At 34.5% G+C, this 16,479-nt stretch overlaps 2 protein-coding genes across 8 annotated transcripts in view; both read left to right on the top strand.

Moving 5' to 3' along the window:
* Positions 1 to 1,765: 1,765 nt before the first annotated feature.
* On the top strand, positions 1,766 to 4,056 carry LOC128025242 (borealin-2). 2 transcript variants are annotated; one of them, XM_052611392.1, is made up of 10 exons: positions 1,766 to 1,950; positions 2,043 to 2,174; positions 2,255 to 2,295; positions 2,400 to 2,451; positions 2,542 to 2,591; positions 2,668 to 2,717; positions 3,406 to 3,492; positions 3,590 to 3,656; positions 3,730 to 3,816; positions 3,906 to 4,056. In XM_052611392.1, exons 1-10 carry the CDS (start codon positions 1,833 to 1,835, stop codon positions 3,954 to 3,956), a joined length of 735 nt encoding a protein of 244 aa, XP_052467352.1. In that variant the 5' UTR covers positions 1,766 to 1,832; the 3' UTR covers positions 3,957 to 4,056. The 2 variants fall into 2 exon arrangements, with proteins under 2 accessions (XP_052467352.1, XP_052467351.1); XM_052611391.1 differs by having other exon boundaries at positions 1,771 to 1,950; positions 2,527 to 2,591.
* Positions 4,057 to 4,477: 421 nt separating this feature from the next.
* Positions 4,478 to 16,479, top strand: part of LOC128025238 (actin-binding LIM protein 2-like) — a 65,540-nt gene continuing 53,538 nt past the window's right edge. The window contains exon 1 of one of the 6 annotated variants that reach the window (XM_052611380.1): positions 4,478 to 5,115. In XM_052611380.1, the coding sequence (XP_052467340.1) occupies positions 5,106 to 5,115 (10 nt within the window). In that variant the 5' untranslated portion in view covers positions 4,478 to 5,105. Of the gene's footprint in view, positions 5,116 to 13,947; positions 14,200 to 16,479 lie in introns of those variants that run through there. The other 5 variants (XM_052611375.1, XM_052611376.1, XM_052611378.1 and 2 more) reach the window with 5 other exon arrangements.

Below are 16,479 nucleotides of genomic sequence, written 5' to 3' on the forward strand. Positions count from 1 at the left end.
ACAGAACTGCTTTTGGTTCCATCAAACCCATTGTTTCATCACAGTTTCATCAACCATAACTCCTTCAAAAACAGCCAGAAACCTTGTAGGTTATGATTGATGATCAGCTGACTTTCTCAGACCACATTACTAAAACTGTTTGGTTTATTCAAAATCAAGAAGATCAGACTCTTTCTTTGGGAACATGCTTCACAGCTCTTGGTCTGTCCAGGCTGGACTATTCAATGCTCTCTTGGCAAGTCTTCCAGCCAGATTCGCTATCTTGAAGAATGGGCTTAAAAACAAATTCCTTCCATCTTTATTTGACCTTCTAACTCTAGCACTCCCTATTCTAATTCTATTCCTTAAAAAAAACTTTTACACTTGCACTCTATTCATTTACTAAATGCTTGTTTTCTTAAAGAAGCACTAGCTTCTCTGGTCTTTTTGTATCTATTTGTTTTATTATAAAATTAACAAAAGCAAAAAGGTCTCTAGCTTGCTCTATTCTATTTGTTTTCTTTTTATTTATTATATAATAAAAAAATGTTGCTACATGTACTGAGACTTGTAACAGACTTGTTGTAGCACTTGCATATCATTGCTCTCTTGTTTATTTTAATTGCTTGCATTTTCTTCATTTGTTAGTCACTTTGGATAAAAGTGTCTGCTAAATGACTAAATGTAAATGTAAAAGAGAAAGAAACAAAATCGGAGTTTTGAGTTATACTCCATTTAGTTTGATGAAAATAAAATTTCCCTAATAACAAAAACAAATCGATAATAAATATGGTTATTTTAGAAAAGTAATATTCATCTGAATGAAGTAAAACAGATGATACATTTAAGACTAAGATTTTAACACTTAGAAATTGTGACATCTCAGACCAAAACAAAGATGAACAGGGACATTAAAAAAAAAAAAAAAACACCTTAATAAACTTACAAAGAGAATAAAAAAGAGAGCGATTATAATCTATATCCAGATGAAAAAAGTTACTTTAACAGGATATATTCTATGAGCAATTTTAAAAGACACTTTTGTTGTTTTTATTTGTAACAATTCCGACTAAGAGCTGTTCCCACTCAAATGAAGGAAAATTTTTCCCAAGCAAATTTAGATGGAGGATACTTACAAAAATAGATATAATCAACTGGTTACTACAGTTAACATTAATAAAAACAAATTCTTTACTGATGCCATAAAAAACGGGATGAATGGTACAGAAACAATATTGTAATGTACATTGCTTAAAATCAGAAAGAATCTAGATACTGTGAAAAAACGTGGTTATATAGTTTATTATATTTAACTGAAGAGACGAGAATTATGAGAATACAAAATATTTATCAACAAATAAATAAATAAAATAATTAATAAAAAAAAAAGAATACACTATGCAACCATCTAGGCCAGGGATTCCCAAACATTTCTGTCAGCCAGACCGCTTGGATCTAAAATATTTACATGAAATAACCACTAAGATTTGAATTCACTAATTTAAATTTAACAAAATATTGTTCAAGTAGGCTATCTTGTTTGTTAAAGTAAACAAATAAAATTGTATTTTATGTTTTTATGATTTCGTTAATTATTAGCTTTATTGCATTGGTTGCAATTACGTTTTTATGACTCAAATTAGACTTATTATTAGCTTTATAATATCAATCAACGAACCCATTTCAGTTCCCTCAGGGGTCCGCGAACACCATCCAGTCCAGTAAATGGCGGTAGTGAACTTTTTAAGTTGGTTTGCCAAACACCTCTAAAAACAGAAGGAGGTAATTAATGAGCACCTGCTGTCCTGTTCATAAAAGGATCTGAAGTTCTGGCTTGTGTTATTATTATAAGCATGGCTCCTCGAAGAACTAGAAAAGTCAGTCAGGATTCTGAAGAGCAGCACAACTGTGACCAGAAAATTAGACTTACCAAGAGAAAGGAGCTGTTTATACAACAGTTTGAGAAGGAAGGTCAGTCACTCATATAATAACATAATACATACTCAATCATTTATATATATGTATTTAAAAATGAACCCAGTCTTTTGCTTGCACCGGAACAGCACAGGACCGGATAAATGAAATGGAGGCTAATCTGAACAAATTACTGGCAACTGTAGACCGTGTCTTCAAAATCGAGCTGATGAAAATGCCGCAATCCCTCCACACCACGCTGATAAAAGACCTCATGAATGGTACGACGATCACAGAGCCTGTTCGTAGTGTCTTTATAGTTTTATGGTTATTAGTATTTATAATCTCTAATGTTTTTCAGACAGTGACACGTCTGTGGGGGAGGTCACGATGGCAATCACGGTAAAATAATGATTTTGCTGGCCTCTGGTGTTCGCTGAAGGTAACTGCATCGCTCAAATTGGTGCTTGTGGTTGTTTTCGGTCTTTCTTTCTTTTTTCTTGTAGTGCGCCTCTCCAGAAATTCGCAAACCGCTATCTCGAAAACCAAGCAAAAAAGGTTTGAGGCAACTTAAGAAGTCATGTTTTAAATGTAACTTTAATTCCTTTAAGGGTAAGCTTTCATTTCTTTTAGGTTTAAATGCTACAGCAGGCCAACAAAGGTCATCGGGTCAAAACAAGACAGTGGAAGGCCTAAAGGTACTGACCCTCCATTTGTTTAGTCATCTTTGTGGGTGCCTGATCTAAATGTTACTTGCGAGTCTTGTCATCACAGAAACCTGCTAAGAAGACCCTACACAACAGCAAGAGCACTGGAAGCCTGAGGTAAACTTGTTTTCGTGTTTTATTTTTTTGTTTTTGTTTTTTCTGACACCTGTTATATGTACACAGAAAAACTGTGGACATAATTAGAAAATGCTAAGTGGTCTTCAAAAATAAGTTTTGACACTTGCAGTCTTCCTTTCCGCCACAGGAACGAATATACAAAGCAGTTTTTTTTATTTTATTTTTTGTTGAGGGAATTCAATATTCAAATCAGCCATGTTGAAGTAGACTTTAATGATAATTAAATCTAACTCTTAAAAAGCTAAAAGCAACTAGGTAGTATGCAGCACTCTTTATACAGGCATCTAGTGGTTACACCCTGATATTATACATGATTTGCTTTATTTTTCTCACCAGTTGTCACCAGTCAGTCTTTGATGCATTGGATTATAAAAGCCTTTGCTGTATTTTTAATGTTAACTATTAATTAAACATTTTCTAGTATGTGTTTTTTAGTGGTTGACACATTGTCTAGTGACATGAAATGATCTCAGAATACAAATTACTTTTATGATGTGTCTTTAAAGATTTGCTTGTCGTCGTCTTTGTTTTGACTGCAGAAGATCTTAAGTGTAATTCCTAAATGAGGAATGCCAGAGGGTTAAATAACTCTTTGTCCATGTTGTGCTCATTCCTAATGGTTAGATATTGTTTATCAATTAGGATTCCTCTTGACTCTCATTGCCAGGTGTGCGTCAACTATCAGTGCAAAAAGGACCCAAGGACGAGTTGTCAAGATGAGTGATCAAACATTTGGATTAGGGGGTAAATTCAGGTAACTTTTCCCTGCATTTTTTTTTTTTTAATCAGTGACTTTCTCTTCAGAAATGGATTTTCATTTTAAAAAAAGCTGTTTTTCTTTTGAACGACAGACAAGCAAGTCGCTCTGTCGGTGATGAAATGATGGCTACAGCAACAATAGTCACTTCCCATGGAGAAGTGAGCGAGTGTATATTGCGACATTTATTTTGCTCCATAGCATTCAACAATGATCCTTTTCCACCTTTTCAAGACGCTGTTCCTTTCTGAAGACAATAAAGATGACATCAGTGTCGAGTTGCTTGATGATGTGGCTTTAGATCAGATGCGAAAGATCAAGGTGAGCAGTTTAAAACCCTCATCACGTCAAGTGGCTGCTTAAAGAGGCAAACGAAATGTAGCATAACCAGACATTTGTGATCATTACAGGATCTAATGGACTATCTGTGTAACAAAGTGGGCCTCAATAACACACGCTGATGCTTTTTAATTGCTTCAGCTGCAGCTAGTATTTAATCAATTTTAAATGTAAATGAATAAATATAAAGAAATGCAATAAAGTGTTTATAATTTTGTCTGACATGCAGTGTGATTGCCTTCTGCCAAAGTGATGACAAAGCATCTTCATTGAACACTGCTGATTGTTTGCTGTAACAAATCAGTTCAGTGGTTGTCGGATTTCTTATATTAACTGAAATCATACTTCTACACTAGATGGCGTTAATTTCCTTATGCACGTGATCCTAACATGCAGTTGCCCAGGGTTGTTATAGTGAACTAAAACCATACATTTGTTGATTTGAAATAAAAGTTAACTGAAATTATAAAACTCATTTCAGCTAAATTTCTAATTTTCACTTCACTTAGTTTAACTCGACGTACTAAAATTTAAACTACATAAAAAAAAAATGCGCTGTACAGCCATTTAAATTTTTTTTTTTTTCTTTTTTTTTTGGGGGGGGGGGTCATATATTGATATCTTAAGATTATTAATTGGTGTTGCTTTTGAAAGTGCATAGATATGTTGAAAGTACAGCGTCAACTCGTCCAGCTTTGACTTATAGTGATCATTAACCTTTGTGTGGAGGCTTGGTGAGTGCCACCAGAGGCCCCTGGGGGCCCCAGTCATATGTTGCTACAGATATTGAGTGGGCTCCTTTCTTGTAACTGATGAATATTAATAATAGCCATTTCATTTTGATTATTGCTGTAGTTAACTCCGGAGTTTGATAATGTCATTCCCTCACATAAACTACATTTCCCAGCCGCCCGCTGTCGCTGTACGTAGCAGTCAGATAGCGGCTCGTGCAGGAATGGTGCTGAGGCAAATACGCACGAGCGCATCACAGCCACACGGCACCACCCGCTCGTGCATGCGGCCGCAACGCTGCGCACTACGGTTTTTTTTCACCGATTTTACAAGACCCATCAACGACTTTTCTTGATACGGAGGTGCGAGGGCTTATGTGGCGGAGTTATTTATTTTTATTTTTATTTATTTTTAATTACTCGCTTCGTTGGCTCGAGCACTTTGACGAGCACCGGGCGATTGAAATATGTACGGAGCGCGCTGATAGCCGAGCGTGAGACATCCATGACACTGGACTCTGAAAAGGTCTGCGGATAATAATGAGCACCGGTGAGTACTGTATGTTGGGAGTGTGTCACGTATACTACACTTCTTAAAAGCCCGGAGACTGGGTTCACCCACCCATCCACCAGCGCTCATTAAGTACAGTGCAGCCCTGTAGTATGTACTACTGTCAAAGGTTCAGAGAGGTTGTCTCTTCAGTTTAACGTGGGCAGGTGTTAAATAAAGCCACATGAGCCCACTGGTAATTTGCAGCTATAGTGACACACACACAAAAAACAATTCATAACACTTTGATAAAATTACTACTGCTGAGAGTCTTAAGGTCTTTGTTGCAGTGGGCTTATTTTATTTTTGGAAAACTAACACCATTTATATTTTTTTTTTCTCTCGTCTTTTTCTTTTTTTTTTAAATCCGAAAGATGGTTCTCCTTTATTTTTATCCCAACAATTAAATTAAATCCTGTGCATAGTCACAATAAGACTGCACAATAAGGTTCCATAAGTTAATGTATTAACATGAACGAACAATGAACAATACGTTTATTACAGTATTAATCTTTGTTAATGAAAATAGTCAATCATTGTTAGTTCATGTTAATTCAGTGCAGTAACTAATGTTAACAAGTACAACATTTGATTTTAATGCATTGGTAAATGTTGAAATTAACATTTAAGATGAATAAATGCTTTAGAAGTGTCATTAATTCTTAGTTTTTTAACTGTGAAGTAGTTAATGAACCTTATTGTAAAGGGTTATGGTCACAATTTACCAGTTTTAGGAACTACCATAGGAAGTTAATTATCTTCTCCTGCATTTCTGTGACTATTTTAACAATATAGTAGGTCTACAACACCATCATTCACTATCTGTAGTTTAAGTTAACAATTAGGGCGTTAAGCAGAACAGCTGATAATTAGAAGGATAATCTCTGGTATTAGATGATTATGCTGTCAATGTGGTCAATATCTCTGACTTTAATCAATATTCTCCGTAGGTCATGGTTTTTTATGTTTGGAATGATGTTCTGTGACATCGATTCCTGAGTTGCATTTCCCAAAAGCACCATAATTTGAAGTAGACTGATGAGACCCTGCTAAATCCTTCTGTTATCTGCGTGGTGTTATTCTCCCAGGTTCATAAAATGGTTGCTTTATTTGTTCTTCATAGTGAAATTTATTTTTAAATGGTTATATTATTTGCCTTTATAAATGTTCTTCTGGAACAGTGTGAACCAAAATGATATATAATTTGGTAAATAATTTACCTTCTGCATAACCTTATTTTTAGGTCCGAATAATTTGTGCCAGAAGCTCACCTCATGTGTATCTGACCGATGTCATACCAGAGCGCTAAATCCTCATGGGAATGACTTTGGAGTGAGGCGAATACATTAGGGCAGTTCTCAACTAGGTTTAGTTCAGGATGAAATTAATTTTATATCAGGCGTCAAGTGCTGTCCCCAACACTGTGTCAGATGTATCATTTATATATAAATGAAGAAATACTGTACAAAAGTAAACAAATGTTTTTAAAGTGAAAGATTAAAAGTAAGCAAGAGTTTACAGCACAAAACTCTTTGTAATTGGCACCAATCTTTTCCATTTGCTGGTGAACTATTCAAGTTTTTGGGTTGTATTCTATTTGTTTATTTTTATATATTGCATAATGTTGCTTCTATATTTTACATTGTGCATTTATATTAAGGGGTTCTATTTTACTCCGCAGAGTTAAGGCTGCTCTGTGCCTGCTTAAAATTAGGTGCAATGCCAACCTTATCTCATTGTAAATCCCTACATGTTTTACTATTTGTATTTGGCTAAACGTGCTTTTGGTCTGCCTAATATTTAATGTCATGAGACAAACGTTATTATCAGGACATAGTCTTAATGATTGTTTTATAAGATGGACCCAAAAAAAACGTATACAATTCCTTTCAAATGTAAAGGTTTTATAGAATTTTATGTTCAATACTTTTTATATCAATTTATTTTTTATTGTATTTTGTATTGTGCACTACTGTATTGTTTTTCTAATGTATCATTTTTGCCATGAAATAGACTGTGAAGCTGATGTGGCAATAAACTTAAATTGAAACCAAACCATTTACGAGGTGGCTAATTCATATGAATTTGTACTGTATGACCTCACTTGTAAGAATATGTATGATTTGTGAAAAATGAATTTGTACAAAGGACCACCCCTTGCCGTGCCCCTAAACCTACCCTCACAGAAATAAACAAAACAATATGTGTGAGGTCGTACGAATTAACCACCTCATAAAATAATTATGAATTGGTCATGACAGAGTGTTGGCAGGGCTGTATAAAAGCCATGCTATGCTTTAATGTTGCAGCATTAAACAATCTGTGTAAAGACACATAAATACCACTTCAGAAACGCCACCTTAGCAGTTTTTCATTAATGACAGATGACTCTGTGCCAAAATAATGGATGCATGCTATATGACATTAACAACAAAAAATATGTGAATTTCTCCTCCTTTTTAAAAGTTGATAAGCCTATTTATTTATTTTAAACTTTGCATGGTTTTGTGGTTGGTTGCAATCCACCAGGTGAGAACTGCTGTATTAGGGTATGCAAGTTAAGACAATTGTTATGAAATCTTAAAAATAACGACATTATGGATCTATGCTCTTTGCAGAAACTGTGCATACTGTTTTTTTTTTTTTTTTTATACAGCTGTTGGAAGTAAATAGAGAAATAGCTGGTGATGTCACTCCTGCTACTGTAAGTCCCTGAGAAACAGTCACTAGCAATTAGCCCTGAAATCTAGAGTGGGCCTGTGACATTTTCCTTGTCCTGGTTTTATTGGTACTGACTGAGAGGAATGTCCTCCAGCTTATTCATCAAACAATAGCTAAGGTAGGGACAAAATCAGAAGACTCATTTTTTTATGTAATGTGGAAGAATAACCTAGAAGCTGTTTTCAGTGGTTTGTGTCATTCTGAACTGCGGAAATCACAAAGGAGACACAAATTGAATATATCAGTGCATGAGAAAGTATTTGAAATGTACACCGTTGCTTTCTAAATGAACCCTGCTGTTTTTATAATTGAGCCTTGGATGGATGCATGCTGGGAGAATGCCATTTCATCATCACATCTTGTGTGTTTTGAGGGACATTTCAAGAATAGTGACATTGTATTCGATACACTTGTATGCAGCATTGCCTGTCATATAGACCTTATTCAGGGTAGCACCATATTTTATTGTTGACTGGAAGGAAATCAAGGCTGTGAGGTCAGAAGGGATAGTGCAGTTCATTCAGAAATGTAGTTTAACAACATACCAGTTTGTTCACCTTGCAAAATGTCTTTAGACAAAAACTAAAAAACTGTATAGAAAATTGTGATTTGGTTAAATTTGAATGGTATAGGACGTTTATACATTGATGTGCAAGTGTATGCCTGTCCCTCACAGCCTCATTCTCATGTTTAATTCAATATAACATCTAACTTGAACTCGAAGGTCTATGGGTCATTTGATGTGTCTGCTCAAAATACTTGGTTAAAGGGGTCATATGGTGCTTCATGCGCTTTTACTAGTTGTTTGAACTGAAATGTGTGTTGGCAGTGTGTACACAACCCCCCTTAAATTATAAAAATCCACCCAGTGAATTTATATATGTATATATTTATCTGCTTTACCCCTTTTTCAAATCAAGGCGATCACATATGCCTGTCTGTGTGATGTCACAAAAACAGGCCCCTCCCACCATAGTTTGATTGTCAGTAGTGTTTCAGTACAGACTCAATGAGTGGTCATCAGTCCACCATTGTTTTGACGCTGGGAGCAGAAGTAGACAAGAATGACTCCTAAGCAAGGTGTTTTGTTGTTGGTTGTAATTATGAACTTAGCAGTTGTCATTTACTCCCGACATCTGAGCATTTAGACTTTTATACATTTCCCTTTTTTATTATTAATGTTATGATGTGATTTTTCCTACCATGTATTATTTTCAGTTATAAAACATGACTCATAATTGACTCATAAAATAACTTTTTACTGTCACGTTTGTATGATTGTAAAAGAGTCTATGAACCACAGTAATAAAACTCAAATGATGCACTTTGCTTTGAATGTTTTCATTATTTTATTAAACATAGCTCTGCTGAATAAAGTACTGCTGAGTCAGTGTTGATGAAGAGTTAGCATGTCACCCCAGATGGAGGTTCATCTGGTTTGATCAAATTATGTTGACAGTTTGAGCTTATTGATGAAATACTGAAACAGTGTGAACCCACAAGCAATTCTCATGCATGCATACTCTTTCCTTAATTTTCTCTCTTTGAATATGTATATAAATATATCGTCTGATCAAGCATGCCTCTCTTCCCAGAAGTCAAGCCAGAAACATCAGATCTCAAAAATAATGGTTCTTTAATGGAAGCTCCTTTGGTTCAGCAAAAAGCATCTTGTTGCTTTTTGATGTGTAGGGTTCTTGAATTGGATAAAACGAGTGAAAGAAATCAACGTGAGCAGATCTAAGTGTGATGCGACACATTCATATTTCACTTCAATCAGGACCACCGGTATCTTTACTTAAATTGTTTTTTGTTAGTTTTTTTGCCAACTGAACTTATCTTGAATTTGTGTCAACTTTGTTCATTTTGGTGGCTTTTTCCCCAAAGCCCTGGTTAATTTCTGGGCTTGGTGTGTGTGTGTGGTGTTTATGTATCTTTGGCTTGGAATGGAATGTTACAGCAGAGTGTGATGATCTACCCATCACCCCTTTCATCCTTCCATGATAACCAGAAGAGTGCTGAGGTTATGGGGACAGATCTAGAATGTAGCGTCCCTGTGCTAAACCGATAGGTCAGGTCTGGTTTTACTGGCAGACAGTGTTCTGATCTTAGGAACTGTAAAATAGCAGAAAGATTGGCTATTATTGTTTTTTTGTTGTTGCATGTTTTGGTAAAAATTAAACGGAAAACTGTAGTGAAAATTTTTGTGAAATCAGAACTCAAACTACTGTAATATTTTTGTAATACAATGTTTTTTTTTTTTTGATAGCTAAATCTATTTTTGCTATAATGATTGTTTCCAGACAGGTTTTAGAACACTCCCCTGACTGCTGTTAGTAGCACAAACATATAGGCCTGCCATACTTACACCATTGGTTGAACCCGTGTTACTGTGTCATGTAGGGATGCATTTTTCATACAATGTTTGAAATGTTTCATATATTTTTAGAGAAAAAATGAATGGTCACAAACTGTAGTAACTTCACAAATCCATTGTTTGAAATACAACTTCTAAATAATCAGTTTTAATTTTAGTTTTAGCTGTAAATAGTGAACATGACTACTACAATATTTTGTTCTCTGCTGCTTTCCTTTATTTCCAGATGTTTGATTCGGTCGCTGCTTCCCTCTCACATCATCTTTGGGGTTTCCCATAGTTCTAGAGCACATTCAAACATGCAGAAAATTAAAAAAAAATTTGCTTTCATTCTCTTGACTGAAAAGAAAGAATCTGTTTATGCATGTGTGTATATATATTTATTTATATTTAAAATAATCATAAAAAAAAACATTAAAGATATAGATTTTAGCTTTTGGGTGAAATCAACCTCCCCCATAAAATGGTGTAGGATTTAAATTGCTAGTAAATTTAGCAATAATTAAAAAAACAATTGACCTTGAAATTCTGAAGTAGAAATACTGTTCTCACCCTCAGCTGTGTGTGTTGCTGAGATTTGACACCTGAGCACCGCTGCTGTGCTTTAGAGGAGTCTCTGGTTACGTGGAGAGAGTAAAGGACCTCTGTAAATTATTCATAACTTGAATCTTAAGGGTGTCTGATCTTGAGCAAGCAGAGTATATCCCCATCCCAGTTTCTCTCTCACTCTCTCTGTTATCTCTCTCCTTCTGTGGCCCCTATTACTCTCTCCATTAGCTCAGACAAGTTAAAGTGTTGAAGGACTTTTAAATGAAGACCAAAGTGTATAGAGTGAATTTGAGCTTTTTTGACACTGGCAGTGTTCTCGTATGTGTCTGTGTGAGTGTGTACATCCTGATGAGGTTTGATCCAATCTGTGAGATAATGGAAATGGTACACTTTATAGTACATACTGTTTTATTTATAGACCAAACATTTAGACTAGAATATTCCCAAAGCTTATTTTGTAATTTATAGTTATTTAAATAAAAAGTATGTGTATATATATATATATATATATATATATATATATATATATATATATATATATGTGTGTATATATGTATGTATGTGTGTATATATATATATATATATATATATATATATATATATATATATATATATATACATATATATATATATGTGTATGTATATATATATATATATATATATATGTGTATGTATATATATATATATATATATATATATATGTGTATGTATATATATATATATATATATGTGTATGTATATATATATATATATATATATGTGTATGTATATATATATATATATATATATGTGTATGTATATATATATATATATATGTGTATGTATATATATATATATATATATATATATATATATGTATGTGTGTGTGTGTGTGTGTGTGGTTTTGGTGTTTTCCAACTTATCCGCCTCTGACTGTCCTACCGTCTCTATTGATTCTGATGTGAAGATGATAAATAGCCTGAAAATATCCTATAAAGCAAAATTGTTTTAAGAAGATGTGACTACATACAGTGAAGAGAACATCTATACTGTATGTAGTCTTTGAACTTTTGCCACCTGGCCGATTGCCTCAGAGCCACAAATACCAGAACAGTCAGGCACAATAGCAGTTTCTTCCCCCAGGCAATCTACCTCATGAACAGTTAAATGTTCCCCACTTATGCTTATGCAATAAAAATGTGCAATATCCTTATATTTATGTTACCCCTCCATCCTAGTACATCCCTGCATCTTACTCAATCATTCCATTATCATTTATAGCACAATTGTTTATACTCTTATTTATTTGCCTAATTTTTTTATTTTTATTTATTTTGTCTCTGTGTTCTGGAAGTACAGTGTATGTACTGTACGCGCAAGCATACTTGGCAATAAAGTTCTTTCTGATTCTGATAGGGTCTCAAACTTTGGGAAAAAAAAACATCTCAACGGACAGAAAAATGAGCACAGATTAATCGGGTCCATTCTCTGTTTGCAAATCCTACAAAGGGAATTATATAATGTTTTCTCTGAAGGCCGAGCTTGGCTCTCTCTCCCCATCACTTCTTTTTTCTGTTTTTCCATCTCTCACTTTAGAACAATGCCTCTTTCATTATTGTTTTTTTTCCATGGATTGCCAGAACAGCTTTTCAGCAGTGTCTAAACAATCATTTTTAATGGTGCTGCTGACACAGTAAAACACAGCACAGTAAAAAAAAAATAATTACCATAATTGGTTACCTGTTTGGTTTTCCGTTTACATGGATCTTTGACTTTGTTAAAGTAAATCTCTATGGAGAGGAGAAAAACATTTTGCTGTTCTAGTGAAGAAAGTGCTGGAAATTCAAATGGCCCTTGCCTTTATTGCAGTAGCCCCTGACAGGTGCTTGCTGAAGGCTCACAAGCTTGCTCATTATTCAGGACTTACAGAGGACATGTGAGAGAGGGAGATAGAAGTATGACATTGACTCATGCTCTGCGATTAGACATCAAAGAGTGAACCGTGTACAGAGATGGAGCTGGAGTGAGAATCAGGGGTCTTCAGAATGTGAAAAGAGTTGAGCCCCTCTGAACTCATTGCATTAATTAAATGGTCCGGGTGTGTGAAAAGTTCTGCGGTTCATGAATGCCTGCCATGACTCTCTTCATTTTCTGAACTTTCATTAGAGCAACTGCATTCAAGTGTAGTCTTGCTAATGGAGCACTGATGATAAAATCTCAGCTTGTAACTGTTGTTTCAGGCGTCTGATCCATCAGAATCCAGTCCTTTTCCAAGAAAAGGTGGATTCAAAATGACAAGGAAACACAAGAGTCAATATAAAACATGATCTCATGTGCAAAGGAATGTGGTAATAAAAGTCACAATATAAAGAGTTCTGGCGGAGTCAGACAGAATGTGGCATTATGGGATAGCAAAGGCTGAACACTGCAGTCGGTCATTCTGTTTTTCATATTTAGGACATCTTAAATTGTAAAAAAAAAATAATAATGTTTGTAGCTATATCCTTAAGTCAATCCATTTTTACTTTAGATATAAACAGACTATTTCTATTAGATTTTGGGGTTTTCATAGTTTTGACACCTTTTCTTCATTAAAGTGGCAGAAAAGTGTGTGTGTGTGTGTGTGTGTGTGTGTGTATCTATCTATCTATCTATCTATCTATCTCTATCTATCTATCTATATCTATCTATCTATCTATCTATCTATCTATCTATATATATATATATATATATATATATATATATATAGTTTGTTATAACATTTAACAACATTTAATTAATCTTATTTAATTTACTTGTATTAAAAATGTAACTTAATTTAATTGTATATAATATAATTTTCATATTTAATCGTATAGAATTTAACTGTAGGCTATATTATGGATAATATGAGAGTTCCAGTTTTTGACAAATGGATAAAAGGAAATCATGGAATATAAAACATATGCTTCATTACATGTACATTAAAATATCGTTTGTTTACATTCCATGCCATAGACCTGATGTTAGTTTATACATGACAAATGAAGCTGAAACCTTTATTTAAATGTTACTCACGTTGATATTTGGAAGTTTCATAAACTGTTTTCCCAGCTGGGCTGAATGAAGGTCCATATGCGTACATCACGCAGAGATAATACGGTGAACGCCCTCAGATATTTGGGAAGGGGTGTCATGTTTTTGATCGACTAGTTTCTATTTATAATGTATTGCTACAGTAGCCCGAACGAGTGGCGGGAATCAAATGACCTGCGTTCATTCCTGTAGTAACGCTGTGACGCGCGCTGGAGGAAGCGCATTTCTCCGACGCTCGCGAGAGGAGCTCGGCTTTAACATGAAGTGAACGAGACCGTTGTGGTGCACTGAATTATACTGTTGGATATATTTTTCAAACAGCGGGCTCATTCTCTTATTTACAGAATAGTCGTGATTACGGGAGACGATGCCTGAAGAAAAAGGTAATGTTGCGCTTTGACGCCCCGGTTAGGTGTTATTTTATTATTTCATTTGGTGGTTCTGCACTTTGTCAGTGGGAACCTGTGTCATCTTACATGTTTACGATACACGAGTTTATTTTCGTAATTTCGGGGCTTGGTAGTATTTTGCAGTGTTATGATATTAAGCCTGTTTATCATCATTGAATTTTTAGCTTTGAGAAAATGAAATTTCATGATGCATTTTTGGGACGCATGGCAAATATACAATCCTATAATGTGTGTTTGTGTGTGTGTATATGTATATATATATATATATATATATATATATATATATATATATATATATATATATATATATATATATATATATATATATATATATATATATATATATGCATGTATATGCACACACACGTTTGATTTTGTGAAAAGTGGGGACATCCCATAGGCGTAATGGTTTTCATAATGTAGAAACTGTATATTCTATGGCCCTTCACCAACCCTACACCTAACCCTAACCCTCACAGGAAACGTTGTGTATTTTTACCTTCTCAAAAAACTCATTCTGTATGATTTATAAGCGTTTTGAAAAATGGGGACATGGGTTATGTCCTCATAAGTCACCCTCTCCTTGTAATATCTGTGTCATAACCAAGTCATTATACAGAGTTGTGTCCTGATATGTCACAAAAAAGAGCACATACATACAGGCTATATTGTGTAAAAAAAAAAAAAAAAAGTTTGAGTAGCATTTTTGTTTGATTGAGGCTCTGCTAACCTTTTTGAGGATTGTCTATTAAAATGACAACAATAACAAACAGCCCACCTAGAGACCATACATGGTTTTGGCAGAAGGACATGCTGTTGCACTCCAGGAGCTAATGCAATCTGGCCTTCTTGGACAGCAGTCTAGAGATGTTTTTGCTTGTGTGTGTGTGTGTGATAGAAGGAGACCATGAGAACATGGAGGGGAGGGGGAACAGATAGTGACATGCTTACATGATATCTGTTCATTTATTTGTATTTATTTTTGAGTAAGAATTAATGAGCGCTTGATTACTATTAGAGTTTTTTTTATATTTATTACTGTGAGACAAGTTATAATTAATTATTGTCATGTTTAGACATTGCAGTGACGTCTGAATAAGAAAGTAAACAGATAATTGCTTTTAAATGTGTTCAGTGTGCAGTAAGTTTGTTAAAATGAATCAGTGGTTGGTGGCTGGTGGCTGATTGGTTGGTTGCCAATAAATACAGCATATTATATAGACTAATATAATGTAACCTCATTCACTGCAATTAGTTTTTAAATCATTTGCATTTATAAATGTTATTTCTATATAATATTCTATTATAAATATACTTTGAAAACATGAATTGTGCATTATCCAGTGACAATGCTGTCTTTATAAGAGAGAAAAAGAATGCTTCTTTAAAAGGAATCGTTCATCCCAAAATAAAAATCTGCTGAAAATTTACTCCGCAAGTAATCCACATGACTCGAGTTCAGCGACTGACATCTTGTGAAGTGAAAAGCCTCCAAATCCATCATTAATGTGTTTCTAACTTCAAACTGTTGCTTCCTTTATCCGAAATATTGCTTTCTGCGGTGAATAAGTATTCTTGTCAGAATGAGGAGAGAAGATCAAGCACAGTTTACAAGCAAAAAAACTGTTCTAAACTAATATCGTGTTGTTTTTATTAGCTGTTTAAAATCTCATTCTGACAGCAGAATGGAAGATAATCAGATAATCATTATCAGGCAGTATTGGCACCCAACACTTTGAGATCACAAAGCAATTCTGTCACATTTACAAGGGCAAACACGTCCAAGTCATGATATAACTGTTGGTAGAGATGCAGCAGCTGCAGAAATACCCTAGTGCTGATCTTGGTGACAGTAAACAACCTTTACAACCCCCTTCCTCTGCTCTGCCTCTTCTCTAATGCAGGACAACAGATCTGGATCTGGATGGAGAAATGAAATATTATAGATAGTTATTTTCTGTTAAGATTTTAGCTGAATTGCTAAATTCTGATTCTTGCTCTGTAAAATGTAATGGTGCATCAGTTTTTTTTTTTTTTGTGTGTCCTTTGGAGTGAGAAACTGATAGATCAATGAATGTAAGTGCACAAATATAATCTGTGGCACTGAGTCTTGGAAGTTAATCTCCCACATTGAGTGAGATTTAGATTAATTGCTTTAAATCCATAACTGATGTTTCTGATGATCTGAAAAGATGCTGAAATGGTTGCATCAAAATAGGCACTCTGTGCTCATGAGCATGTCATTTGCTTTAA

The sequence above is a fragment of the Carassius gibelio genome, chromosome A12 (assembly GCF_023724105.1).
Source record: "Carassius gibelio isolate Cgi1373 ecotype wild population from Czech Republic chromosome A12, carGib1.2-hapl.c, whole genome shotgun sequence".
Classification (NCBI taxonomy): Eukaryota; Metazoa; Chordata; class Actinopteri; order Cypriniformes; family Cyprinidae; genus Carassius; species Carassius gibelio.